The sequence below is a fragment of the Pollicipes pollicipes genome, unplaced genomic scaffold (genome assembly GCF_011947565.3).
Source record: "Pollicipes pollicipes isolate AB1234 unplaced genomic scaffold, Ppol_2.1 Scaffold_691;HRSCAF=793_pilon_pilon_pilon, whole genome shotgun sequence".
NCBI classification, from domain to species: Eukaryota; Metazoa; Arthropoda; class Thecostraca; order Pollicipedomorpha; family Pollicipedidae; genus Pollicipes; species Pollicipes pollicipes.
The window spans coordinates 44,328-70,417 of NW_023596961.1; the positions used below are offsets into that span (position 1 = coordinate 44,328).

At 50.5% G+C, this 26,090-nt stretch overlaps 4 protein-coding genes across 4 annotated transcripts in view; 2 read left to right on the top strand and 2 right to left on the bottom strand.

Annotated features, from left to right (window-relative positions):
• The first annotated feature begins 4,481 nt into the window (after positions 1-4,481).
• LOC119108865 (uncharacterized) lies at positions 4,482-9,728 on the top strand. Its single transcript, XM_037232406.1, has 8 exons — positions 4,482-4,566; positions 4,821-4,924; positions 5,326-5,465; positions 6,054-6,190; positions 6,945-7,058; positions 7,580-7,675; positions 9,226-9,396; positions 9,605-9,728. The coding sequence occupies exons 3-8, from the start codon at positions 5,345-5,347 to the stop codon at positions 9,656-9,658; spliced, it is 693 nt and encodes a 230-aa protein (XP_037088301.1). The 5' UTR covers positions 4,482-4,566; positions 4,821-4,924; positions 5,326-5,344; the 3' UTR covers positions 9,659-9,728.
• LOC119108866 (uncharacterized) lies at positions 9,660-12,608 on the bottom strand. Its single transcript, XM_037232408.1, has 4 exons — positions 12,349-12,608; positions 11,784-11,883; positions 11,072-11,221; positions 9,660-10,380 (listed from the first exon to the last, which is right to left on the bottom strand). The coding sequence occupies exons 1-4, from the start codon at positions 12,489-12,491 to the stop codon at positions 10,168-10,170; spliced, it is 606 nt and encodes a 201-aa protein (XP_037088303.1). The 5' UTR covers positions 12,492-12,608; the 3' UTR covers positions 9,660-10,167.
• A 6,089-nt stretch (positions 12,609-18,697) lies between these two features.
• Positions 18,698-23,337, bottom strand: LOC119108864 (uncharacterized). Its single transcript, XM_037232405.1, has 2 exons — positions 23,184-23,337; positions 18,698-21,406 (listed from the first exon to the last, which is right to left on the bottom strand). The coding sequence occupies exons 1-2, from the start codon at positions 23,253-23,255 to the stop codon at positions 19,217-19,219; spliced, it is 2,262 nt and encodes a 753-aa protein (XP_037088300.1). The 5' UTR covers positions 23,256-23,337; the 3' UTR covers positions 18,698-19,216.
• Positions 23,338-23,583: 246 nt separating this feature from the next.
• Positions 23,584-26,090, top strand: part of LOC119108860 (RNA/RNP complex-1-interacting phosphatase) — a 55,341-nt gene continuing 52,834 nt past the window's right edge. The window contains exon 1 of the mRNA XM_037232402.1: positions 23,584-23,608. The gene's annotated coding sequence lies outside the window, so the exon portion shown is untranslated. The remainder of the gene's footprint in view (positions 23,609-26,090) is intronic.

The following is a 26,090-nucleotide window of genomic DNA, read 5'->3' on the forward strand; positions in this document are numbered from 1 at the left end:
TAAGTCGTGAACTCGGCGAGGTGGTCTGTTTTCCTCAGGCCCAATGCATGGTCGCTTACTGGGTGCATCAAGTGCCTCAATGTCGCCATCACATTACCGCCATCAGACCACTGGTTGGCGTACGTGTGGCTGGGCATATCTTCCGCTCGGTCGAACGATGTATGTAGCTGATCAGTTCATCTTTCAAAAAATAAATTTTGAAGTATAAATGAGAGGCTGCATCCGAGCTCCGGAAAGAACGAAAGCATTCCTCAAGGCAAAACCACCTGCATCTGGCTTCGGAGCTGAATCTGAAGCTTAGTCAACAACTTGAGGGCCGAAGTCGGAACTGAAGCCAGTGGCATTGAAGCTCGGAAATGCAAATCTGAAACCGAAACCAGAGCCGTCGTATGTTTAGAATGTGAAGTTGAGCCCCAAGTCAGCTGCTTTGAGCCTTGTACGTGCGAAACCGAAGACGAGATAAGCGGTTTCGAAGCTCGAAAGCGCGAAATCAGAGCCGGGCCCTTTGGCTTAAAATCACGGGTCGAAGCCAACACTGAATCTCTTGCACGGCGTTTTTTTTTTTACCGGATCAGAAAGTCCGGATTTCGATACGTGGTGTTGGCGTTAAGAATGGAAGGTTTTTTGGACTATCGTCGCCTCGCATTATCGTATCATATCGTGTCACAGGTATCTGCGCTCGGCCGGGAGGAAGTTGATTTGCCCCTACGGTTTTTCGATTCTGCAGCCTGGCCTTCGGTTGTCGGTTCTGGTGGGCCGCCCGGGTCCCTCTTCGGGCCTCGCTGAACACTTCCCCAGGTCAGTTCGAGGTCCTTGCGAGTACAGGACCCTCTGTTAGGCGCTGTGAGCCCCTGAGAGATACAAGGCCTCCGATCAATGTAGATCACTGGCCTCGGTTTTATAGCTGATTGGGAAGCTGGACCCCAGACCCACACCGACACAAAGCCGATTGTGCGGTTCTTGTGGCGCCTGATTGACAAAACGGCCCATATCAGCTCTAGGGCCCCCGATCGGCGCAAAGGGACTTGTGACCGTTATTTGAGGGTCTGTCTTTGCAGGTTGGGGCCTATGAATAATATTCCGACCAGCCATTTATGCCCTTAAACTTTCCAATCGGGCCGTCGGACCCGGTTGGAAAGTCTAAGATCCATTGGGGAAGTTCATTGATCGTGGGACCCGGTGGGCCCTCTAGGCTCTTGAGACCTCCTCGAACACTGCGTCTGGGCAACTCGGAGCCCCTTGTCAACACAGGGGCGCGTTAGGCGCTGTGGAGCCCCGACCAATGTAAATCGCTCGCTCCGGCTTTGTTCCTGCCTGGAAAATGGACCTTCCAGGTCCATGTCGCCACGGAACCGATTGTGCCTTACTGGTGGTGTCTGACCGAAATAAAGACCCTTTTCGACTCAGGTGGCCCCTGATCAGCGCGCAGGGCACTCTGGCTGACATTAGAGTGCCCGGCTCTGAGGGCCGGGCCCTGAATGCGACCTCCGCCCGGCCTCTCGGGCCCTAAATCGTAGGTTCCAAGGGCTCCTCGGACCCCTCGGAACCCTAAGTTGGAGCACGTGCCCCTTGTGCCCCCCCCCCCCCCCGCCCTGCCTGAACTACTGCATGCACGCCACTTTTGCTGTAGATTGTGAATATACATGTGAATCGGGCGTCGACTGATGAACGTGTCTTCGTGTGGCATTTTTGCTCCCTAGTATGGTGATATTATTCCTTCGTAATTGGTAGCAATTTGCAATGCATATATGGTGCGCAAAATACGAAATATGAGTACATAACTGGCCGCGGTTTTTAACGTATGAAGCCCACGGTTCTTCTAGCTGTATATATAAAAGCCCCGTCGTGCGTGGAGCGCTAACGAGGGAAGGGCTGGGCTGGATTTTTCGGGATGTGAGTTGTGAATGTTTTGTCTGGGTGTTTAAATTTCTGGAGTTGATAAATTAGACCATGTCCCTGCTCCAGTTTGCAAGTTAATGACACATTAAGCACTTTCGCTGAAGGACTTGTGAATTATGGTGCGTCTTTCAGGTGAGTTCTTATTTCTTCTACCCTACCATACACTCCAGGTGATCTTGAATGCTGCAGGTCTACAGCGATGTTACAGCCATATCTTAATTATTTTATTCCAAGTTTTTTTTAGCAATATTGTTTAGCAACAATTGTATTCAACAATTAGATACTGTTCTTCTCTTTTCCTGACCATTACCCATGCTGCTTGTTTCATTTATTTTTTGCTCACATTTTATATCTTGCACCTGTGCACCACCAGTTAAACAACAGGCTGCATGAAGTTAAATGCGTACATATATGCTTGTACATGTGCAGTTTTCATTGTAATTCATCACATGCCAGAGTTTTAAGCATTGTCAAGACAATAGTAAAGCAAATCAATGAACATTTGTGTAAAGTAAGGTTTGTTAATGGTCAAAATGTCATAAACAATGCAGTGAAGTATCATACTTTTATTTAATCCCACTTAACCAGGCAATGACCAAAAGCCAGATAAACTGTGCTGCTATTGATTCCTCATTGTTCGATCCAAAGGGAATGGAACAATATAATACTGGGTCTTTTCAGCGACATTTTCAGCTTGTTAAGTCACACAGCATTGCATTCTGAAGAGAAAATACCATCACAACTGAAAACCAAATTAAATACAGACTCAAAACCCATGACTTGTGAGCTTGTAACAAGAGAGGACAAACCAGCTGGTAGCCTCATCACAGTAGCCCCAGCAAATGATGGTAGCTGGTTAAGCTACCTCAGGGAATGTTAATGAAAGCCCATAATGTCTGGGAAATGTCTCAGTTGGGCATGTCACACCTTGGACAATATCATCCTAGAATCAACCTGTGATAACATTTCTGAGCACATTGATCGCCTTTAGGGGAACATGGTAAGTTCAGAGATGTGGAAAGTAACTTCTGCAAGGCAGTGACTGCATTAGATTTTAGCAAAATTTTCATAACTTAGCATTTTAAAAATGAGTAACTGCCTGGCTAGTTTTATCACCCACAGTTTTCAGGACATTTTCACTTGAGTTCAGTGCCAGAGTGAAAAAGCCAGAATATATAGCAAATAGGAATGATAGTTTATGGTTGTCAATAATGGTTGAAACATATTTTATTGTCTAAAACCTGGTAAGTTACAGAATAACAACCAAAGTCTAAAAATTTGGGCTGCATACTGCACTTACCAATCAATTCCCTTTGTAGTTTGCAACCCTGATCTGCTGGCAGAGTTCAATATTGGAACTGGGACCCACTGCTCTTTTTGCACCCATAAAGCTCTTAACCTATTCCTGAAGATTCCAACTATGTTGAAATCAATTCCTATGAGAGCATGCCCACTTGGCTCAGAGACAGTGTCAATCCCAATTTTCACAATGCTGTTTTACGACGGTAGTCGGAATCTGGCGCATCGCCATGACTCCGAGGCTCAGATGTTTTCCTGGGGGGACCCAAGCACAGACCTACTTTTCCCCACATGTGCCCATTGCCAGGGGCTTATGCCGACAGCGTGCGTGCTGTGCCGCTCGAGCGCCGCCGTCCGCCGGCGGCTGTGCGGTCCCGACCGGCCGCGGCTGCCGGCGCCCGCCGGCCTCCACCAGCTGGCCGCCGAGGTGCGCCGACACCGGGACGGCCTGCGAGGCGCCGCCGACGGCCAGCGGCCGCTGGTCTGGCTGGTGAAGGCCGACGTCCAGACGATGCCGCTGACCGTACACCAGGCTCGGTCAGTACCACCGGGATGTGTCAGGTCCACCTGGGCGTGTCAAGGCCACCGTGGTGGGGCAAATCTGCCAGGTTCGATCAGGTCCGCTGGGTTCGGCCAGGTCCACCGGGGCGGGTCAGGTCTGCCAGGGCGGGTCAGGTCTGCCAGGTGCGGTCAGGTCCACCGGGGCAGGTCAGGTCCACCGGGGCAGTCAGTTCCACCGGGGCGGGTCAGGTCCGCCAGGGCGGGTCAGGTCCATTGGACGGGTCAGATCTGCCAGGTTTGGTCAAGTCCACTGGGTTCGGCCAGGTCCACCGGGGCAGGTCAGGTCCACCGAGCGGCGTCAGTTCCGCCGGGCCCAGCCTCACTCAGTGCCTTCGAGCTCGGTCAGTTTCAGCAGGGCCAGACCGGCTCCGCTTGTAGCACTGAAGTTCAGCTCACGGGCAAACACAACCTTCTCTGTGCTGGTTAGCAACCGACGTCAAAATGGTTTGCATAGACGTCTCAGAGATACCTTATGAAATGCGTGCATTAGCTCGTTAAGTTTGTGCACGCCTATTGAGCTCGTCCTTTGCACTTGAACTTTATACTTAATCACATCACTTCCCATCAATGATAATGGTTTTCCATGTGGTAAGCATTTTTAGCGCACCACTTAATATTTATCAAACTGGCCACAAAATGTCCAGGGATACTTGTATCGTTATTCCCAATCTGACGGACGTTTATCGCCTATACCATGACTTTGGCTACAGAAACATGTTGCGGTTGGATGCATACCGGAACATCTTGCACCTGTCAGGAGATGTCGACCTGCTGCATCTCTGGGCTTTTCCGAACTCTTCGGCGAAGGTAACATAGCTATGTGCTGACGCCAGTGGCACCCATGAATACGCCCTGGCCCCCAACGGCTGCCCTGAGGGGTTTGTAATATTCTTGGACTTGTAGCCTGTGTGCTCTGAACAAAGCATGCAGTGTAAGTCGTAAGGTTCGATGATGAAAAGCCAATAGGGCTGATAATAAGGCTGCGTTGCCCCCATCCGTGAATACTTGGTAGTAAGATTACACCTTGTGGACACACCGTAATATTTCGTGCTTGTTTTCAGACCGCAGATTTGGAGTCAGATGTATGGGCAACGCTGTGCAGCCTTGGTGTGCAAAGACCACATCATGTCTGCGATTCTAAGCAGCTTGACATCATCGAGCAAAGGTGGGGCGTGTCTGAGAGATTATGTTGACTGTGGCTGTATTTAACTAATGGCTTATGAACGTTATTCATAGTAACCTATATTGTTTTGGATGCTACTGGACTGATAAGCTGCAGCGCTGGAAAGCGCAAACTCACCACCTCGTGTCATATGAGGTGACGTGCCTGCACACCTATAATCAGCTAAAACTAGCTAAAATAGTCAAAGTACTTGTGCAACAGAAGACATGAACTCTGATTCTTCAGAAAACTGTTTAGTCGTGAAAATGCTCCTCTCCCTATGTAGACCTTCACCAGGCGGCTTTTAAAAAATCGTACTGTAATAGGATCACATATATCCATTCGCCTATAACAGTACGCGTTACACTTCGTGTGTGGTAGCCTCACAAATGTGTCGCCGACAGACTGCTGAAGGAGGGTTCCATGGTTGTGGACTTTGCCGCCACAGAGGCCAGCGCCGGCAGCCCGTTGTCGGGGTCCGTCAAGGATTTCCTACAGACGCATCCAGCCGAAATGCTGCGCCTATCAACACTGCTTGAGTCAGGTGACTTAACTGTGCGCCACTTTTACTGTATCTTATCTTGCGCTTTTATAGCGGTGGTCAATAAGGTGAGCTTACCTGAGGCCCGTGACTATGACGGGTTTCTCCTTGACACCGAATAACGTGCTGCTTGTTGCAGCAGCCAGCCAAGCAGCCAGCCTGACTTACAGAGCCCTCTGTGCCCTGATAATAGCTCCTTGGTCGAGGTACCTGATCATAATATCCGTATAATAATATCTTGATATAATATTGCTATCTTCACGGAAGTGTTCATAGTGATCACAGCCATGATTTTAATATCCTCATGGGCACCTGGTGTAACGCGTCGTATCGTGTAGGTGGGCCATACCCAGTAACGCTTGGCTCGGTAGTCACGGGAGGTTAATACCCAAGAGGTCTCCGAAAGGCACTGAGAACAGGACAGCCGAAGTGGTGTGGGCAGACTCGTCCCTCGCTTCTCTTTCAAAATTACGCAGCTCCACGTGTGCGTGATGGATGTGTTTGACGTATCCGTAGCGTGTTCCATTATGATTGTTATATGATCATCTTGTCGATAGTTCGGTTGATGGTGCCGATGGTTCTGATCCCCAGAGGACGTCGTCGAGCAGCCAGAGGGAGCTGTGCGGTTTTACCGGACGTTCGTTTCGTTCGTGGACGACTATGTGACACGTAACCTGAGTTCCGAGAGTGACATTGGATCAGCTGAGTGCGACCTGCGCATATCTCAGGTTAGTGATTCAATTCAACTGATTTTCTTTAGCCAAACGGCCCTACTGTCTGCCTTTGTATTCTTCAGATGTTATCTCTTTTTGGGCCACTGCAGACAAACAGCTTGTTGAATGTGTCATGAACTCACCACCAAAGTTACACTTCTCTAGTTCACCGGACAGTTTGGCCGTGTTGGCTCCGGCCTTTGATACCCGGATAGGCAGCCAGACCAGACTACTTGGCATGTCCGGGCCAGACCAGACCGTGTTTGGCCAGTTCCCAGCTGACTGTGATAATCGGGTCAAATCATTCGCGCATTCTGGCATTCGGTCCCAGCTCGGCGTAGCCTTATTATTAGTCCACACTTTTCCTTCCTCATGAAGGCAGCGGAGACGACGACTTTGGTAGTGGCGGGTGTACTATTAGCTTCTATCAACGGACTCCCGGTTGTGTCACCGGCGTGGTGAGAACTTCGGGGCGCCAGTCCAAAGTATTTCTCACCGCTAATGTCGTGCAAACCCCCCCCCCCAAAAAAAACAAATCTACGAATTGGGCGTAAGAAGAGATCAAAAGTGAGCACAAACCACGTGACAAAAAAGGCACGTTTCGTCATGTGAGGGAGCGTGGGCTGATCTTGGACGATGTGTTAGGAAATGCATGCTGCCATGCTGCAATATATTTTAATAATTGTGTTTATACCCCCAAAAGCTTCCAGGGCGCATTTGCTTCATTCAGATATTGCGAACATACTGTAGATTTCTGCACGTCTTCCAGACATTACAAGACCAAGAAACCGAATACTATCGGCATCTGTATAATTTCGAGACTCGGAAGGCGCTTGATGTCCTGTGGGAGACCATGACTCTGCTGAGGTCGTCCGTTGAATCGGTGAGTTGCGGGCGCTTCCGTTTGGCTATTGTGGTATCGCGCAGCGAATTCGCACGCATGCTGTACCACTTAACGCTTGTGAGTGACAGCGTTCTGAGCCTGGATGACCATACGCAAAGTGGCGGAGGCGCGAACTGTTAGTGCGTTAGCCATGAGCTCCGAGCAGTGTACCTCGCGGCATGTGGAGCAGTTACACTAGCTTTTATGGCTCTTCAGTACCTTGGAATGATTGAAAGGAACGCCCGGAAGTCCGCAAAAATACCGAGGGTCCTGTTCAACTTAGTATTTGGTCTTTCTGTTGTAGCAACTTGGTTCCATCGCGCGCACGACGCGAACCGCAGACAGACGCGCAATGTAAGGCCTGAGCGGGGCCATCTGCGCTGCGATGACTGAAGTGGAACGCGGTGTTGGGTGTAACTTAAAACGTATGACCGTGATTGTAGACGGATGCGGGTAACTTTACACGGAGGGGCGGGGGGGGGGGGGGGCAAATGTTCACGGAACCTTGACTCCTACGACAGGGCGCGGCCGGCGGAACCTCGGCGCTCGCCCTCCTGGCGGCCAAGCACCGTCTGCTGGGCCATCTGGCGCGGCTCGGCGTGACCCTGGACGATGCGGTACGGAGCTCATGACCCGGGCGATAGGCTGCGCAGGGAACCCAGTAACTGCACCCTCTCCTTCGAGCGTGCTCGATATTTCGTCAAACAAATCAGACCAATATTTCAGGGTGTAACTATTTTAGGTACCACCTATGTATTGTCCCGTTGCTCGATGGGAGAACCATGGGAAGAACAAGATTAGTTTTCGTCGTCACCATAGAAGTGGAATTATAATTGCGTATCAAATTCATTGCCTCCGCAAAGAAGTACGGCATTTTCAGCCATGTGGCAAATAATAATCTTTGAGGTTACTTAGTTCCCGTTTGATTAGGTAAATTACTTTGAAGATATATAAAAAGTACGTCATCCTGATTGCAATACAAATGTAAATGAACTAGCGCGATGCAATTCTTGAAGGGAGTATCCCACATTTAACACATATTTCAGACATACTCTGGTGGAACCACAGGACGATAAAGTCTACTGATAGCACTGGGTAGTGTCACTGCAGCACCATCAATATGTAATTGGATGTAGCTTTTGATTATTTGATTTTGATTATTTTTTAGTTTAAATCACAGCCTTAACGCTTTGTAGCAACACTACACTCATTTCTTTCTGGCAGCCCCAGAGTGTATCTCGAGTCCGCGACAACTGCAGTTGTCGCAAACGCCGCCGTCATGACGGCAGAATCTGCTGAGGGCCATTGTCAGCTGTTACGGGCTAGAGGTACCACTTTTGAGCTGTGTTAACCCGCACGGGCTCGTGGGCATAAAAGGTGCACCTCTACTGGCATGAATGACTTCGTTACCGATGAACGTTTGCGATCGACACAGGGCGCGGCAAGGACCAATTACCAAGAAGTGCATAAGTTAAAATTTGAACCAGAGCGTCACGATAAACCCTGTGGTACTCCGTTTCCTTGACAACGAACATCCGGATGTTAGTCTGAGCCACATCAATCGGTCATATGCTGTTAGTGTATGACACAGAGTAGCACTGGCTCTTGTGGGACTAGAATGACCGCGATTCGCTGGCTTGTAACGTCTAAATCGGTCGATAATGACAGCCCATTTCTACTGTCTGTCGTATCTAACAACACAAAAATACTACTTATTTGCCGTGCCAAACGCAGGCTTGCATAACCGATCTTTCATTCGCATTGCACTAAATATTACATCCAGTCGATTACTCACTCTTCCGATTTGTCGCTCTGACAGTTGAAGGAAGTCAGGCAGAAGGTCCATCCATATCACAGTATTGCATTCTGCCTTTGGTTTTGCATTGGGTGGCATATTGGTCATTGGTACTAGACGGCTGAAGAGATCCAAACGCTCGGTCATGCACTGCCAACTTTACGCGCGAATCTTGTATAGCCTCCAGATGGCGAAAAATACGTCGCATGGCACGCGCACATCTCACAATTTCAGGGCACATAACCTGTGCGGGTACTGCCCCACCAGCTGGCAGTCACGTCAACTTGCGCGCCCTTGGATCGCCCAGCCCAGCGTCACAGCATGATATCGCGCACACTGAATTCAACATGACGCAAGCACGTCCCCTCACAGCCAGCGCAGCCGGCGGCGGACGGCAGGATGTCGGCCATCGTCGACGCGGCAGCCGCGTTCCGCCACGAGGTCCGCCGGTTCGCCTTGGAGGACAAAGACAAGAGGGCGGAACTGATGGGAGCGTGCGACGGTCTTCGAAACGCGCTGCTGGAGATGGGTGTCAAGCTGCAGGTAACTCCGCCGCCATCCGCACTCTCTTCGCTTGTTCGCGCTCACAATTGCTTACGTGGGCCACATTATTTAGCACAGCTTATATCCAGCCGTGCCATTAGCTGGCATCCAGAATATGCTGTCAATGTCTGACGGGTTGGTTCCAACGCATCAAAGCCTACTTCATTGGGATATTCGACGGGTCTAATTCGGTACATGTTATCTACAGGATAAGAAGAACCAGGCTCTATGGCTATGGACGACGCCAAAGAGAAATAAGTGAATCGGTTGGGCATACGCCGTGTATTGCCTTCTGGGCTTGTACACACGTATAAAATACAACTGTAAAATGAGACCACTTTCACTCGAATGTTAAGCACAAAGCTCCGCTCCAGGAGCCATAGAATGATTGGCACACCAGACCAGCACGATGGCTAACGCGCCCGCTGAAGGGCATATGAAAAACAGTCGAAATGCGATCACGCACACACCACCACAGACGTATTGAGTAGATGTGAAAACTGGACCTTCGCTTCCTGTACGTGATATCACAACCCAAAAATCATCACTATGATACATGACAGTCTGAACACCATGGCATCTCGGCTAACCATCAGACGCACAACTTAACGCAAACGGATCTTACCTGTGCCAACTGGGGTGGCCTCACCGCACCAACTGGCCACACTGGGCTCAAAATCTCGCACTGGGGCCAAAGCCACGCTCCGCGTGGTCGATCGACTCACACTAGACGTCGCTTAGGTCCACTCGGCGGGGCGACCGAGCCGGGGATCAGAGCACGGCGCCGGCGGACCACCCGTCCTGCCGGCCGCTGCGCCGCGCCTCCCGCAGAGCCATGATGCGCCGGTCCGCCACGTGGAAGCGCTCCTTGCGCAGCGCCGAGAAGAAGCAGATGTTGTTGGCGGAGAGGTCCACGGAGCAGGGCCGCAGTCGGCGGTAGGCGGCCAGGTAGGCCGGCCCGGACGACGCCGGCACCATGCGACGCTGAAACACCGGCCGGCAGCTCGGCACGGCACCCCTCAGACCGCAGCCTCATACGTCAGGTCGACGGCGGGGTACGGGGCTCGCGCGATCGCATGGGTGGCCGGCGAGTGCAAATGTTCTAATAAATAACGTACTTAGCTGGCAACCCACTGCTTGGGCACCTCACACGGAACGGCTTTTATTATTACCTGATCCGTAATGCGATCTCCATGTTGTGTAGTACAGACACACGTTGACTCAGGGATGCACGGGGCAATTACCTCGATGAAGAAATACGTCTTTCCCATTATCCGCAATCCCAAAAACGTTTGGGTGGAACAAGTCGTCTAAACAAGCTACGAAGGAACAAGCTACAAAGGTCATGATGTTGCCCCTAGCGCGAAATGATGACCTTTAAGTGGGGTGCAACTATACAAGCTGTATTATGTGGCAATTGCCCGTAAAATGCTATAATTATTTATGTGGCATGTAGCTCAGTAAAATCCACTTACCATACAAAAACCTTACTCAGCAACCAAACGGGCCAAGCATGATCAGGTTGTTAATAACTGAAACTGTTGTAATATTGATGGTCACGAACGCGATTTTGGTCCCCTTCACCACCATTAACTACGACACAGCACCAAAAGTGACGCCCATGTCCCAAAACGGACCACAATGCGACGATGCGACAAAACGGACCACAACGTACCTTGAGCGACCGGAGGCCGTCTGGAAGCTGGCTGAGATTCACGACACTGTGGATGACTTGGGCCATGATCCACTCGTCGTGACGCTGGGACCAGCCGAGGTAGTGGACGAAAAAGTACGTGAACGGTGCGTCCTTCCGTATCTCCAATATCTATGGCGAAGGAGACCACAAGTTTGCGCTTCACTGGAGTAGAGGACGATGCAGTGAAACTTTAACACTGGAGGGAGAATACTTGCAGACGAGGACAGCGTGCTGGTGTTTACAGCACTACCCGGATAAATCGCTGTGAACATTAACCAGGATCCTCCTCCATAGTCGTGGCAGTGGAAATACGCATGCGTTGTCGCGAGTGCATGACAATATATATTTCGTATATTGTGATATATTTCGTATATATCACAATATACGAAATACAAATATATGAAATGAACGGATGTATTCACGCTACTCATCTAGACATGTATGTTCTTGCTTCACATAGATCTCATTATGTTTGATGAAACTCAGATGTGTTCATTTAAACATGTATGCTCAATGCCTAGACACCCATTATGCTTTATAAGATAAAATATATGCAAGATGTACTTTGCGATCCCTTTTCCCGTGTAGCAAGACCGCCAATAAGGTCCGGATGATAGGAAAGACGTACGATGGTCGCCATGTCTTTTCTGGGCGTTTAATTTAACCTGGCTTTATGAAAAATTTGCAGCACCTTAGCGGGGTATGTGAACTTGGTGCCATCCTTGGTGGTTTCGTACACGACATACACCACATCGTCAGGCTTCAGTTGTTTTAGCGTCTTGGGGTCGGCCCTGGAAAACGGCGGAGATCAGTCCTGCACAAACAGCATAATATGGGCGACTTCTCAGATTAGCAGTGGCTATGGCGACTGCCCCAATCACCGTCAACACCAAGTCCCACAGGCTGTTTGGGATCAGGTCGGTCTTAACCACCGATATGAATGGACGTCATGAATCATCCGAAGTAGCTTCAAGCGTCTTGCATTGACAATGACAACACTTGTTTGATGACGTCGTTTAACCAGTACCTCCCGGTGCACCCAAAGCCGATGACTGTCGGCAGAAGACTCTGAACTCCAGGAGAATACCATAAACACCAACACCCAAAGAAGAAGAATACCAAAAACACCAGGAGATGGAGGCATGTCTTGCTTATACCAAGTACATATTTACTCTGCCACCGAACGCCCGACGCCATGTGACCGACAGAGCCGCCCGGCGACGTGCGCATCAGTGACTGTTTGGAGCGGCACTTACGGGCTGGTGGTAACCCTGTCGGCCGGGTCGGAGGCCTCCGAGCCGGTCGCCGGGCCCGGCTGCCGGTCAGGGACGGCCGATGTCGGCGCAATGTCAGGGGCCGCCTGCGCCGGCGACACTTTCCAATGCCGCGGCCGGTCCATCGCCACCTCGGGTCGCGGCGCAGGAGGTCCCGTGCTGCCGTCCGTGCTGAGCGCCCGAGTCTGACGTGCAGCCGGGTCGGCGAGCGGAGGACGAGCCGCACTGCGGCGCGACCGCGGCCGGCGTTTGCCAACGGCCGCTCCAGCCGCCGCGGCCACGTCTCCAACGGCCGGCGCCGCCGCAAGTGCCGACGGCGTTTCGACACGCTCCAGGTGCGACGCCGGCTGGCCGAGGCTGGGCGGCCGCGAGCGCAGCCGCTTCCACTCCGTATTGCCAGTCGTCGTGGCCGCGGCCCCCGCAGGACCCGTGACAGCGACCTCGAGTACGGGCGGCTTCCTCTGAGAGAGTCCGGGCGTGGTCCGTGCCACGGCTGGTCCACCGCCACCGGTGTCCTCAGGGATCCCGCACGCGCTTGCCCGGAGGCGAGTAAGTAGCTGACGCCGTCCCATCTTCGCGGGACTGCGGCCGAACGCCTTTCCGTGCGCGGGGAACCGGACTTGCCGCTCTATCTCGGGAAGGTTCCTCAGTCGACGGAGGCCGGTTCGCCCTCGGCCCCGCGTGGCCAGACGACCGCGGGCCAGGCCCAAATCGACAAGAAGACCCGGCGCGCGCCGGGCTCCAGGCAGCTGCGCCAGGTGTTCGGTCGCGCGGCACTGCGTCGGCTTACAGCCCCTGGGAATACCGTTCACCAGTGCTGCAGGGACACTGGCAGTCTGCTCATGGTCGTCCACACGCCCGGTGTTTTCAGTTACCAGAGAGGACACAGTCGGCTCGAGCGTTCGCGACCCTGCTGTCTGCGGAGGCGCCTTCCAGGACTTCTGCGGAAGGTGGGGCCGACGCTGAGGTGAAATTCAGCATTATGAGCCGAAAATGCAATTATTTCAGGATAAAAGAACGCCCCATTAGACATTCTTTTACGCACATGCATCTGATTCGTCGTAACTTCCGGGTTTTACACTAAATCAACTGTTCTGCAATCCCAAGCAGAAACTGAACATGAAGAATTGGACTACATATAAAATTTGGGATAGGCTAAGTTCTAAATGCTGCAAAGCACATACAGAACACGAAATCCAGCGTACAGAAAAAAATAGCTGAGTACAATGCGAATATCTGGAAACATCCAGTTTCATAGTGTTTTTTTTTGGGGGGGGGGGGAACACACTAACGGCGACTTCCGCAAATCTTGCAGTCAGGCATACGCTTTGTGACGAGTAGACTGACAAGCGCAGCTAAACGATTTATGCTTTGACGTCACAGCACATTACCCCTCGCTGACAACAGACACGTGCAACATTGTCGTAAATAAGCTCATTCTGGACACAGCTGCACTCAGCGCTGTGTTGGATCTGTATTCCTGCTTTGCTCTTCCGATAGCTGCGCGCAAGCAACTACGCGCCGACACTGCGGCCGCGCAACCCATACTCAAACCGGCCAGCACCCCAGGCCCTGTGGAGCCACCGCGTCTGGGCGCCGTACCCGCAGTGCCACGGTCCTCATCTGGCTATGCGACGTCACCACGCTGTGTATGACGTCCTCAGCTATCCATTCATCGTGCTTAGCCCTCCATCCCGGATAGTGGACCCGGTATTGCGGATACCACAGGTCTCTGTTCACACGCACCACCTGAAATGGCATCAGCGTGTAAACGTGGCCAAATCCAAACGCCATCAAGATCTAGTGTTTTTTTCTCACATAGCTTAAATAGCATCAACCGAAATGGATCTCAGCGTCTGTGAATCATGAATTGAAATCGAAAGCGAAATCATGAATTGTGGGGGCGGTAAGCACCAAAAAGACATGGCTGCTATTAATATTGGGATGGGATTTGTCTACGCCCATTCTTCCGGACAACGAAAGGGCGCATTCGCTGCAACGTGGTTCACAACGCTCCAGCTTAGGACGCGCCCAACATCAGGCACTTCTCTGCACAAGTTACCTCAGCCGGATACAGGCAGCGCCAGCCGTGACTATCCGTCCAGCAGGCCACGTACACGACGCTGCCAGCACGGAGAGTCTCCAGCACAGACGCCACAGCCCTGCAACATCGCACACTGCTCCTAAGAACTGGCGTTCGCTAAACAGCGGCATTCATGCGCTGCAATGATTTTTGACGCGGCAACCTATCCAACACCAACAGTCGCGCGTGACACGAAAACGGTGCACAAGCGGAATTCTATATCATGAAGACCTGATGCCTATTTCACACTTTATAAACATTTCGCCGGTGCAAGCCAACCTATCGCAAATGTCAAATGTCATTAATGGCGATAGACTTACGGTTGTATGATAACACCCTTCGGAGGGCGCGTCTTGAGGGCGGGGGCGCGTCGCTTGCGCGGGCCAGTGGCCGCTGGGGCCGGAGGTAGATCCGCGCCAGCCGCCGGACGAGCATCTGCGTCTGCCGAGGCCTGTGTTCGGATGCTATCGCCTGGTGCTTCAACCGCTGGCGATGGGTCCTTCCCCGCAGATGCCAAGCTCGGACGCCCGGAACGGCCCATTCCACGTGATATCTTTGCATGACCGTCCGACACATTAACGTGGGACGTGGACACGTCGACCACGGCGCCGTCTCCCATACCACGGCTTCCTCGATCGCGTGCATGAAGGCATGCGGTCCCCATATCCTGGCGTACCGCCGGCTCTGTCACCGCTCCGCCACTGTTCGTCAGCAAGATAGACTGGTGGCGGTCAGGAGCGGGGTCATCCGCCGGGTCGGCCTCGACAGTCGGCCCACATCTCCTAGTGGCACGCCGGCCACCGCGCTGCCCGCAAACCCCCGTCGGTGCACCCGGACCAGACCGCCGGATCAGCGTCTCTGGTGCTTGTCCAGTGTCCTCCCAATCACGGCCGGTCAGCGCAGGTAAGTTCGGGACGTCTGAAGTGACACATTCTTTAGTCGTTTTCGCCCCTATGCGGCGTCGCACACTGCCGACCTGTCTCGGTTCACGGCCAATCTGTTCATGAGGGCGCTCTCTGGCCACCCCTGCCTCACGCTCGAGATGAGCTGGAGGAAAACAGGCCGGCCCAGTACTCTGCACCACATTGGTGATGACCTTCGGGGGACGACCCCGCCGCCTGCCAGGAGGCTCCGTCGCTTGTGTCACCGGCGCGGCCTGTGCTGGCGGATTCTGATTCCGATCGGGCGTCTCCATGGCTACTCCCGTCTCCTGCTCGGGCTGCGCTGGAGGATGAGAGGGCGGCCCAGTACCCTGCGCCACATTGGTGATGACCTTCGGGGGACGACCCCGCCGCCTGCCAGGAGGCTCCGTCGCTTGTATCACCGGCGCGGCCTGTGCTGGTGGACTCTGATTCCGATCGGGCGTCTCCATGGCTACTCCCGTCTCCTGCTGGGGCTGCGCTGGAGGATGAGAGGGCGGCCCAGTACCCTGCGCCACATTGGTGATGACCTTCGGGGGACGACCCCGCCGCCTGCCAGGAGGCTCCGTCGCTTGTGTCACCGGCGCGGCCTGTGCTGGTGGACTCTGATTCCGATCGGGCGTCTCCATGGCTACTCCCGTCTCCTGCTGGGGCTGCGCTGGAGGATGAGAGGGCGGCCCAGGACGCTGTGCCACGCTGACGATGACGGAACAGCTCCGTCGTGTGCGGGGAGCCGGAGCCGAGCCACTAGCCTGCGTCACTAGTCCTGTCTTTGCGGGCGGAACCGGAGGCCGATCGGGCGCCTCTGCGTGCGGTATCAGTCCAGTCACACCCTCCACCCGTGGGGAGTGGGGTACCGCCAGTGTCCTAGAGCGCGCTTGTTTGGGCGAGCCCGACTTCCGAGCAGCCTGCTTCCCCGGGTGACCGCACTGTCGCCGAGACGCCAGCTGGGTGGTGACCGGTGCTTCCCCCGCCTCGTCGTGTGGAACGGGACGCTCGGCTGTCGCTGACGGCTCGAACGGCAGACGTCTTCCCGGTGACGGGTCGAACGCCAGGCGCCGCTTCCTTGGGCGGGACGGCGACGCCGCCGCGGCCGGTGCACCAGCAGCCTGCAACGCATCGTACTGCCCGGGTGATCCGACGATAGTCGCGTCGATACATCCCAATATTACACACAGTATAAAGCAATATACATTTACTCACCCAAACGGCATGACGCATCGCCGAACTGAGCCTTTCTGCCTCGTGCAATGCCCGTCACGGCACGAATCGTTGCACTTCCCAGAGCTCTGCTTTTAAAACAGAGGGAAACTTGTTGTTTGGACATGTAGCAAAATTCGCAATTTATCCCAGCAATGCATCACAGCTAGTTCCAAGACAAAACCTAAGCAGGTCACAATGTGTTGTTAACTTACAAGCTTGTAAAGATGTAATCCTCTCTCCTTTTTGAAGCAAACAATGCTCAATTCAACCATGAAAATGGTCTGCAAAGAGATTGGGCCCACCAAAAACTTATCTGAACAGTTCAACGCATCGATGCGGCATCTCCCGCTGATTCACGTGGCACATTAGTCACGCGTTCGCCAATGATGCCTTACTAACAACTACTGGTGTTCAGTCTTGACTTCAAATATCGGAAACAAGCCTCGCGAAGTGATCCTCTCAAGTCTGACGGCAGCATAGCGTTGCAATGGAGCGTTTCTAGGAAAGACGTATACAGCTGCCATACATCCAAGAAATAATCCTTGTTGGGGACGAAAAGCTGCTTACAAAGTCGCAACTTCCACTGTTCAAGAGAAAACACGCTTGCTTAACTTCACTGGGAGGCCCATTCCCTTCCTCGCCACTAAAGCCCTCCAAATGTCAGATGCATATACTACTGTTCCGATCATTCTTATGTTCGGCCAGCCCTGATTCATCTGACTTTTGTTCGACCCGATCCATTCGATACCCCTCGTGGGATCACAGGATCCAGAGTATCGCAACTGTCACGGGTCAGTATTTGACGACACGAATGGGTGCGCTCCTATGCAAAAGAATGTACGTTGTGCCTGAAAAGAATATTGACATGACCCAGCCAGGGGCCGGCACCCTATGCAGCGCAGGGCCGCCATAACTCACGTCAAAGTCCAAAGATCCCAACAGGATGCCCGTCCAAAGCGCACCAATATATTCGCGCTGACAGCAAAATTAGGCCCAGAGTTCCACGCGGCGTTATGACCTTGGAGTATTCGTGCTATAACCAATGCTGTCTCCGACATTTGCTTGCATGACCTACGCTTGCATGACAACGTCCTTTACCCAGTACTTACTAGCGTATTTAAGGACAACGGTAGATTATTCTCAACATTAGAACTCCCAGTTCCCAGTGTCAACAGAATACGCGCGTGTGTTATGGCCATCAGCTTACCGCATGGGTTGTGTCGTCTTCGGTCCGATACACCTGGATTATGTCCTGCATAGCGACCCAGCGGTCATGGCGAGTATCCAGGTTTGGGAAATGAATGAAGTAGCGAACCTGACTTTTGGAATCGTCTACCTTCATCACCTGAAACACGACAACACACCTGCCCATATCACAAGACGATATGACTGAAGATCGCAACAACTCTCGACTTATCGCATCATTAGACCAACCTTGATTTTCTTTGCACTGAAAGCTCCTGTGTGGCCGGTCCCACACTGCAGAAAGTACAGAGCGTATCTCACCAGCTGAGACATGTACGCTTTAAATAACGATTTAACTGATGATGACCAAGCACAATAAAACTCGAACAAGGAACGAATATGATGCTACACTATATGGGTACGAGTACAGCAAAATGCAACGACAATATCGAAAACGTCCACAACTCAAACCGCACATGGTTCTCACCATCCCATCCAAAGATTCACGGTCCCACGAAGATCTCAGCTCGCCGGGAATGGAAACTTCGACCAGACTTCCTGGATGAACGACTCCAACACATTGCCTGCCAAGTTTGACGGTTTGGGATACAGATCCACTCAGGTCTCAGGACAAGGGGCATGCACGATTTGAAAGCTGGGTGATTCGATACTAATGGCTCATAAGTACATAATTTATAAATTCAAACAACTAAACACACAATTTGCCACCAAGTGTGAAGACAGCGTTGACGACCGCAGTGCATCACATTAAAGCTGACAAGTCATAACATCCACGGTCTTCTTGTAACAGGTGTGGTAATCGCTCAACTAGAGAAACAAAATGTCCAGCAACGTAAGGATAGTGACTGAATCTGATCCAGAAGAAAGCGAGGAACTCGAATGACTTCAAAGGTAACACACACATTCATGTTCTACTTCGCGTCATTATGGTCAGCCGCAACTGCGGCTGTAAACGTGAAAGGGCACGGCAAATGTCACGAAACACGTCTGTGCGAAAAAAATTGCGAATGCTTGCTGACAGCCGGCTAAGACGTGAATCAACACGGACTGTCAAGATGCTTATACTACTGATCCGAGTATGCTTTAGCTCGGCCAGCCCTGTTGCATCTGTTTATATACGGCTTGTTCCAGACCGATGCTCTGACAAGCACAAAGTACTTTGAGCACCGTATATATCACGCGCCGACAAATTGTGAAAAATCATGGCTCAGTTTAGAGGACACGGTATTCGCTACGTACTTGAATATAAACAGCAGTTATATTGTAAGACGCTAAAATGCCGTCAATGTAACTTCCCCTACCAGCTTTCCACCAGTTCCAACATCAAACGAAAAATGTCAAAATAGAATCTCACCCACTACAATAAGACGTTTTCCACACAGCATGACCGCATGGCCGACCCCAACAGCAAAAACAAACAGCAAAAAACATGGGGCAATCAACGCAATACGCACCAAATAGGCTGTTTGAAGACGCCGAGGGAGCCCACTTCTTGATCTCCGGTCCGAGTGCTGGGATAATCAAGTTGAGAACTAACTTGCCTTTTCTTTGCGGGGGACAACTCAGCGTCATGTTCCTCTTCTGGACGTGCAGCTCTTTGACGCACCGCGTAACTGTCGCGTCCCGGAAGATTTGGATCTTCTTCCGTTCCCTTTGCCAGTCTCGTGCTGGATCGGCAGCGTCTGGGCATTCCACTTGATGAATGGGCTCGCTTCCTGGTGTCGGAACCCAATCTGGTTGCAAGTGGTTCGGGTTCAGGTTCGTCGTTTTCCAACTTTTTTGCCAACAACGTCTCTACACTAACAATGCTTAGCCCGCAAGGCAGAGAATCTTCGTCCTCGGTTGAGCTGCCGCGAGGCGAAAGCACCCATTTTCTTTCCCCGGGTAGTCTCTCGATGGGATCACCATGCGACTCTGGACTGTGGCTTCGGGACCGCCCCTCCGATTCGACATGGTGCCCTTCCGTAGTGTTCCCTAACTCAATGTCTACATCAGAGTCGTAGGAGTCCCCACGCGAATGGAGACGATCATGGCTGTCCACGTCGATGGTTCCGTGTAACACATTGTGCAATGGCTTTCCTTCAAAGTGCGACTCGAAATCCGGCTGGCAACTCATAGGCAACACATCTCTGTTCATGAACGCTGCTATTTTGCTGGGAGTCAGGCGGCTAAGATCGGGCAAAGGTTGTCGAAATCTAACGCTGGGCTCCTTCAACCTCCTGCGCACTATTTGTTCGCCACTGACACCTTCTTCAGGCACTAAGCCATCTGGGCCACAGTCCTCAGATGATGGTTTTACATTAACCAGCGCATCAGCCGGACAGTCCCCACACCCGTCCAACGGATCCTGGCTGCTGACAACGGAAGAGACATTTGCTTCAACATGAAATTCTCTCCGCCGTGTTTCAGGCAACGACATACAACTGTCATCCGCTGCGGTCGCGTACGACGGCAGCTGTACCATATCAGATCGCAGTGCAGTTTCGATTTGCGTACGGGCATCATTTGGCGTACTTCGTAAGCAGCCTTCTTCTTGTGAGCCAAATGGGTTAACTATAGCAGTTGGTCTATCATGTCCGCCTTCCGTGGGAGGGCGCACAGATGGCGTTATGCTGAAAATATTTGTATGCATGTCTCTACGACACGATCTGGCGGTAGGTCGTGTCGTGGAGGCATGTGTAGCTGACGCATCATGACCATGGCTATCTTCAACCTGCGCGCCAACCACACCACCCTCATAGCCTTCCATGATCTCTCCAGACGGTGATGCCATAGCTACCTCATGTGATTCCAACTCTTCAACCTCGTCATCCGAGCCCAGCACAGTGATGGCAGATGAAGGGGCTATGAGACGTGACAGATCTGACCCATCCGCAAGTATGACGGCCGGTTCATCATTGGAAGCACATCCAGAGCCTTGGGATGAAGAGCAGCTGCCTTCCACCTCCTCCAACACTTGAACATCATCATCAGATCCAGACAAGGGTTCTGCACAAGGGACTGTGGCGCCGGGCAGAACATTCGAGGCACTGGACCTCACATCATTTGACAATTCAGCGCTAGGGGAGTCAGTCCGATTGATCTCAAACAGGACATCCACTTCGTCCATGTTCGTAGAGTCAGGCACACCACGATTCTTCCGTGGGTCCGTGTGAGCATGCGTGGTTTTGAGCGGGCCACGAAGCATCTCAGCAGGTCCAGCAAAAGGCTTTAACGTGTGACTGTAAACCTTCTGATCACCTTCATGGCGGGCAGGTTCGAGCGAAACATGACCACGAACCGCACAGAGCTGTCCACTGATGCAGTGCACCATCTTGAAGTGACACTGAAGGCTCTTCCTGTCAGCATGCAATATGTCACACAAATGACAGCTGAGCCCCTTCTGACCGGAGTAGTACAGCTGCCAGTACAGCTTCCAATTTACTTTGTATCTGTCTAGGTGTCTGTCAAGCTCTGATGGCTCCTTAAACCGTTCATTACAAAAACAGCACCACAGCAAAATTTGTGGACACTTAGGTCTCCATGGGACAGACCGTTTTTGTTCCATTTTTTTTAATAGTTTTCCATGAAACAGCACGCCTTCAGTTTCAATCTTGGTTAAGCTCTTCTGCAAGATCCTTGTCAGTACCTGTAAGAAGCAAAACACAACAAAATGTCACAAAGAACAATGTTAATCCAGATGGAAAAACCACGGACAAAAACAATAGTATATAGTCATGAAACAGAGCAACTAAAAGCTACCACTAAACAGCAAGCAGAATTTGTGAGCACCAGCTGATGTAAGGTGATGCCACTATGGTCTTGGCCACAAGCACTTTGTGCAAGTTGGTATAGCCTGTGCCTTAGACATAGACCCATCCTCCACATGCTGCAGTGTATTCTATCCAAACACTACTTGATTTAACAGTCAGGAGAACCCAACTCCAGATTTCCACCAGCACCTATTCAAGAAAAAGGATAAGATTGCAGCCTACCAATAGGCTTAGATATTCACTACATACATCCATTTCAAGCTAACATGCACACCAAGGTTCATAGGTACCAAAATAATGTAAAGTAGAAAAACAAAAACCTTCTCACCATGCAGCACTCTGATGAGTTTGAAATTAGGAAAACAAGTGGTAGGTCAACAGGTACCTCACACACTTCTGTGCTTCCCACCAACCATTTCATGCAGTGCCTTCTGAGCATGGGCATTGCTACAAAGAAGGCAATTGGGGATATGTTTTTATGAAAAAGAAATGTGCAAACTGGGATTTAAGAGAGCAATCATTTCTTTTTCATCAATTCAGCAAATTTCCAGATTTTAACAATTCAGGGCCCAAAAAGTTGTGACCCACAATTTACAATCAAAGTCAGTCTTATGGACCACAACCCTTCTGGCATGATGCAAATATGTCTGAGCAGCACACACCTCATATCATACCAATGTGAAGACAGGTAGCACAACAGGCTGTACCACATAAATCAGAACTACATGCTGCATTTACAATCAAAACCTTTTCATAGAAGAAAACAAACTGCATCAGAAGAACAGTATAACTTGGTATCCCATGCAGAACATTTTGACTTGAAAGAGCAGCCCACTCATTGCTAACAATTAAAACAACTTGAATAGCATGGCTTTTACCCTATCTCCAGCTAACACTACAGGTTAGAGCACCAACCCCTTGAATGCACCAACATAATGCATAAATGAAATCCCCAAGGCCCTGTAATACAGCAAACATTGTACTGAATAATACTGCACTAATTATAGTACTGTGATAAATCTGTGAAATGTTCTTTTGACATTCTCAATACCAAATCAAGTTGATTTTGCGGCTTTCCTCTTGCTACAGCAGAAAGCTTCTGCAAAAAGATGAATGCCTCAGAATTGAATGCCATACCAGCTATGCATATGACTCTGAGCTTTTTACATGTACAGTTCATACATAGCTTTGGCTTTTGCCTTGTAGCAGGCAATCATGCCATTGGTGTAAAGCAACATCTGAAAAGCAATCATACTTTCATATCAATATTTGTAGATGCAATGCTATATCACGAGAACAAATGAACTGTTCACATTTAGAACAGGACCCATGCTTCATATCTCATTGCCAATTAAACAAGTTTGCCATCTGCATAGCATGAGGCTTCACATATCACTGAGGAGCTAACACCACATATTCAGTCTTTTCCCCACCCTCAGTGGCATCTACACCCTTCTAAATTGCTTGAAATGTACAAATCGGAACAATAAGCCTTTGAGCATATTGATGTGGAACCCCACATACCCTTCCACGAAACACATCCTCGCCAAAAAAGACGAGATCAGTTTCAATACATTCCAAAACCAACATCATAATATGCACATGCTTTGTAGACTCAGATCACACCCACCGGCGTGCTGCAGAGTATCTCACAATCATGGACAGCTCAACAACCACACATCCAACGCAACTCCTTCCTGATTCAATACTCTCCCGCCAAAACATGTCACATATATCCAAACATCATCAAAGATGGCTGAAGCCACTGCCGTAGTTAAACACAGTACTAGATAAAAATAAGGCGTATTCTGGCATAGCAGCGTATGTCTTTTGCTTCATTCGAAAGGAACAGTTCATAGCACAAAAATACTTAGAACGACTGTTCAAAACATCACATTTCCGAGGCAAAGTTATTGGTTGAGTACTTCACACGGCACCAGAAACTGGGCATTTACAATTTGGTCGTCAATTTCGTCCATAATAACGTTACATTTATAGCGCTTTAGAGTCATTCATGTGCCAATGCTTGGCATTGCAAGGCTGGTAGTCAGCGCCGACCTATTGTGTAGAGGACGATGGTGGATATGTATTGCATTGGATTGTTGTGTATGCTTGCTGTGGAGTTGGTGACACGCTACCTAATCAGAAAAACTGTGACTTTGGCCACACCCCCATCAGAATAATATTGCCTGTGGAAATAGTAAAGAAGGCGTGCCCACACATATGGCTTATAGGCATGGACACCTACGTCAGTTCATTATTTCATGTGCTCAGGGATGATGACACATCATGTTTGTTGTGCCCCTGGAAGCTGCACTTAATTATCTATTATCACAGTGCTTTCCGTAACAAACAGGATCTGCATCCCATCACATCAGGCACCTAATAGAGCCATAGCTTTCAATGCTTTTAAAACATCCCTCTGCCATCATTTGCAGGATTCCCTCATTCAGCTCCAAAACATTTATCAAAGGGCTGTACATTAATTATGTCACACAATTCTGGTCATTGTTTGACGCTCTCCCCCACCCTCCTACACACTGATTTTGTGGCACAATCCCACCTCCCACCACAGAATCCCACCTCTGATGATGTAACCCATCTCTAGCCCATCTAGCCCTAGATCCAAAGCAAATAATTGGTGTATTCCTCACTGTGATAGGAAGAATGGGGAAGCCATCAACGTAAGCCTGGGTTTGGGCTGCCCTTCTACTTAAACATATGTTTGTCTTGTCTTTACTTGAGGAGCACTGATTGCTAACTGACTTCCTACTTGACCTGACTAACTGACGAACTGACTTGAGATCTCCCTTCCATGGTGTTTGGTGCATCTTCACCTGCTGCTAGATTCTCAGCAAATTGTCATTACATTCATTCATATTAGTCATGAATTCCCTGACTAAATGAGTTCAGTCTCCAACTTGTAGGGTATTACTCAACTGGGTTTTTTGTGGAGGGTTCTCCTCTGGCTGGACCTGGGTGTTATTTAAGTTTGACTTGGTGTGGCCTTCTTGAGTTTCTTGAGGGCCTTTTAGCCATTTTTAGTGTTGACACCTTAACTTATCCTTCAAAACTGCATCCCTTCTTTATACCTGGGTTCTGTGACCCTACACATGGTCTTGGAGGCACAGTCATGGTCATGGCCTTGTCTGTCACATGGTGCAGATGTGTCTAGTTGGGCCCAGTGTGCCTGTCTACTTGGTGTTTTGGATATTCTACCGGGGTGTGGGGTGGAACTCTACATACACCAGTAATACCTATCCACTGATGTTTTGTGTTCTTGTACTTAAGTCTGTGAGCATCCCCTGACCAGGGCTCAGAGGTGCCTCTGCTGGAGCTTGGGGCACCTGCAATGGTGCTCTGGAACTCATCTGCCTATAAGCTGGTTGTGCCCTTCCAAGTTGGTTTTGGGACACCCCTCCACTTTCAGTTATGGGTGCCTATCTCTTTTAATTTAGACGCACTTACATACTAGGACTTGGGGATTACCTGTACTTGGATCTTGCATAGTGTCCTGTCCACATGAAGATGTGCTGCTCACCTACCATTGCCAAGGAGAACCCCATGAAATTTTGCCTTCTTGAAATTACAGATGGCCCTGTCATGTGTACAAGGGACCTCATGGCCAAGACCCCCCATTCTGTCAAATCAAAAGATGGACATAAGGTAACATCTGCCTTATCAGAGGCTCCAGACAGCCAACATCAGGCTTTACTGGTCAAGAGCAGACCTCAAATGATTGCCCATCAAATGCCTGAGAGGCCCCATAGAAAACTGAGATGCATGACTGCCCCAAGAGAAGTCTCCGATTCGATGAACTGGTGGTCCCACCAGGTCAAGGGCAGGTTTTATTCAACAATGGATAGCTGCGAGTCCTTTTGAATAAGGGGATGAGACCTGAAGGACAAGCATTAGATATGGATATGGGTAGGAGGCTCCGAAATCTGCATAGGAAACCTCACATCTGCTTAGGGTGCCCCTATATTTCCTCGAGACACCCCCATGTCTGCCTTGCCCCTCAGAAAAAACCTGTGCTCTCTTTCCTGGCTTGGGAATTATTACATGGCCTGACCTTTTGGCATCTCCATTATGTATGTTCCATATTTTTCTTCATCCAGAATGGAATTAACCTAAAATGAACTGTATTCATGTTGCATTAAACAAGTGCGAAATTGGGTATAACCTTACTGAGCTTAAATAAAAGCCTTGTGCTTGGCATTCGGTAAATTTTGTGTTCTTTCCAAGACTCGCAGCTCCATAGTGCAAAACTGATGAAGGCGGATTGTAACGCGGATACCGGCGTGCCGGCGTGTAACGCGAGTACCTTATTGGCCACCCATAGTACCCACCTTAAACCCGGCACTTCGACAGAAGGTTGCAGTGTGAAGTATGAAAGAGTGCCGGGAGGAATTACAAATATTTAACCAGCACCGCACGGTACAACTTTTTTCGTAAGTGATCCACGGGTTTGGTGATTCCAGTATGTTGGAACTACTGTCAAGCGTTAAGCATTTGCCGCTGTAGTGCACGTCAAACCGTAATTCAACCAGTTATTGTTGG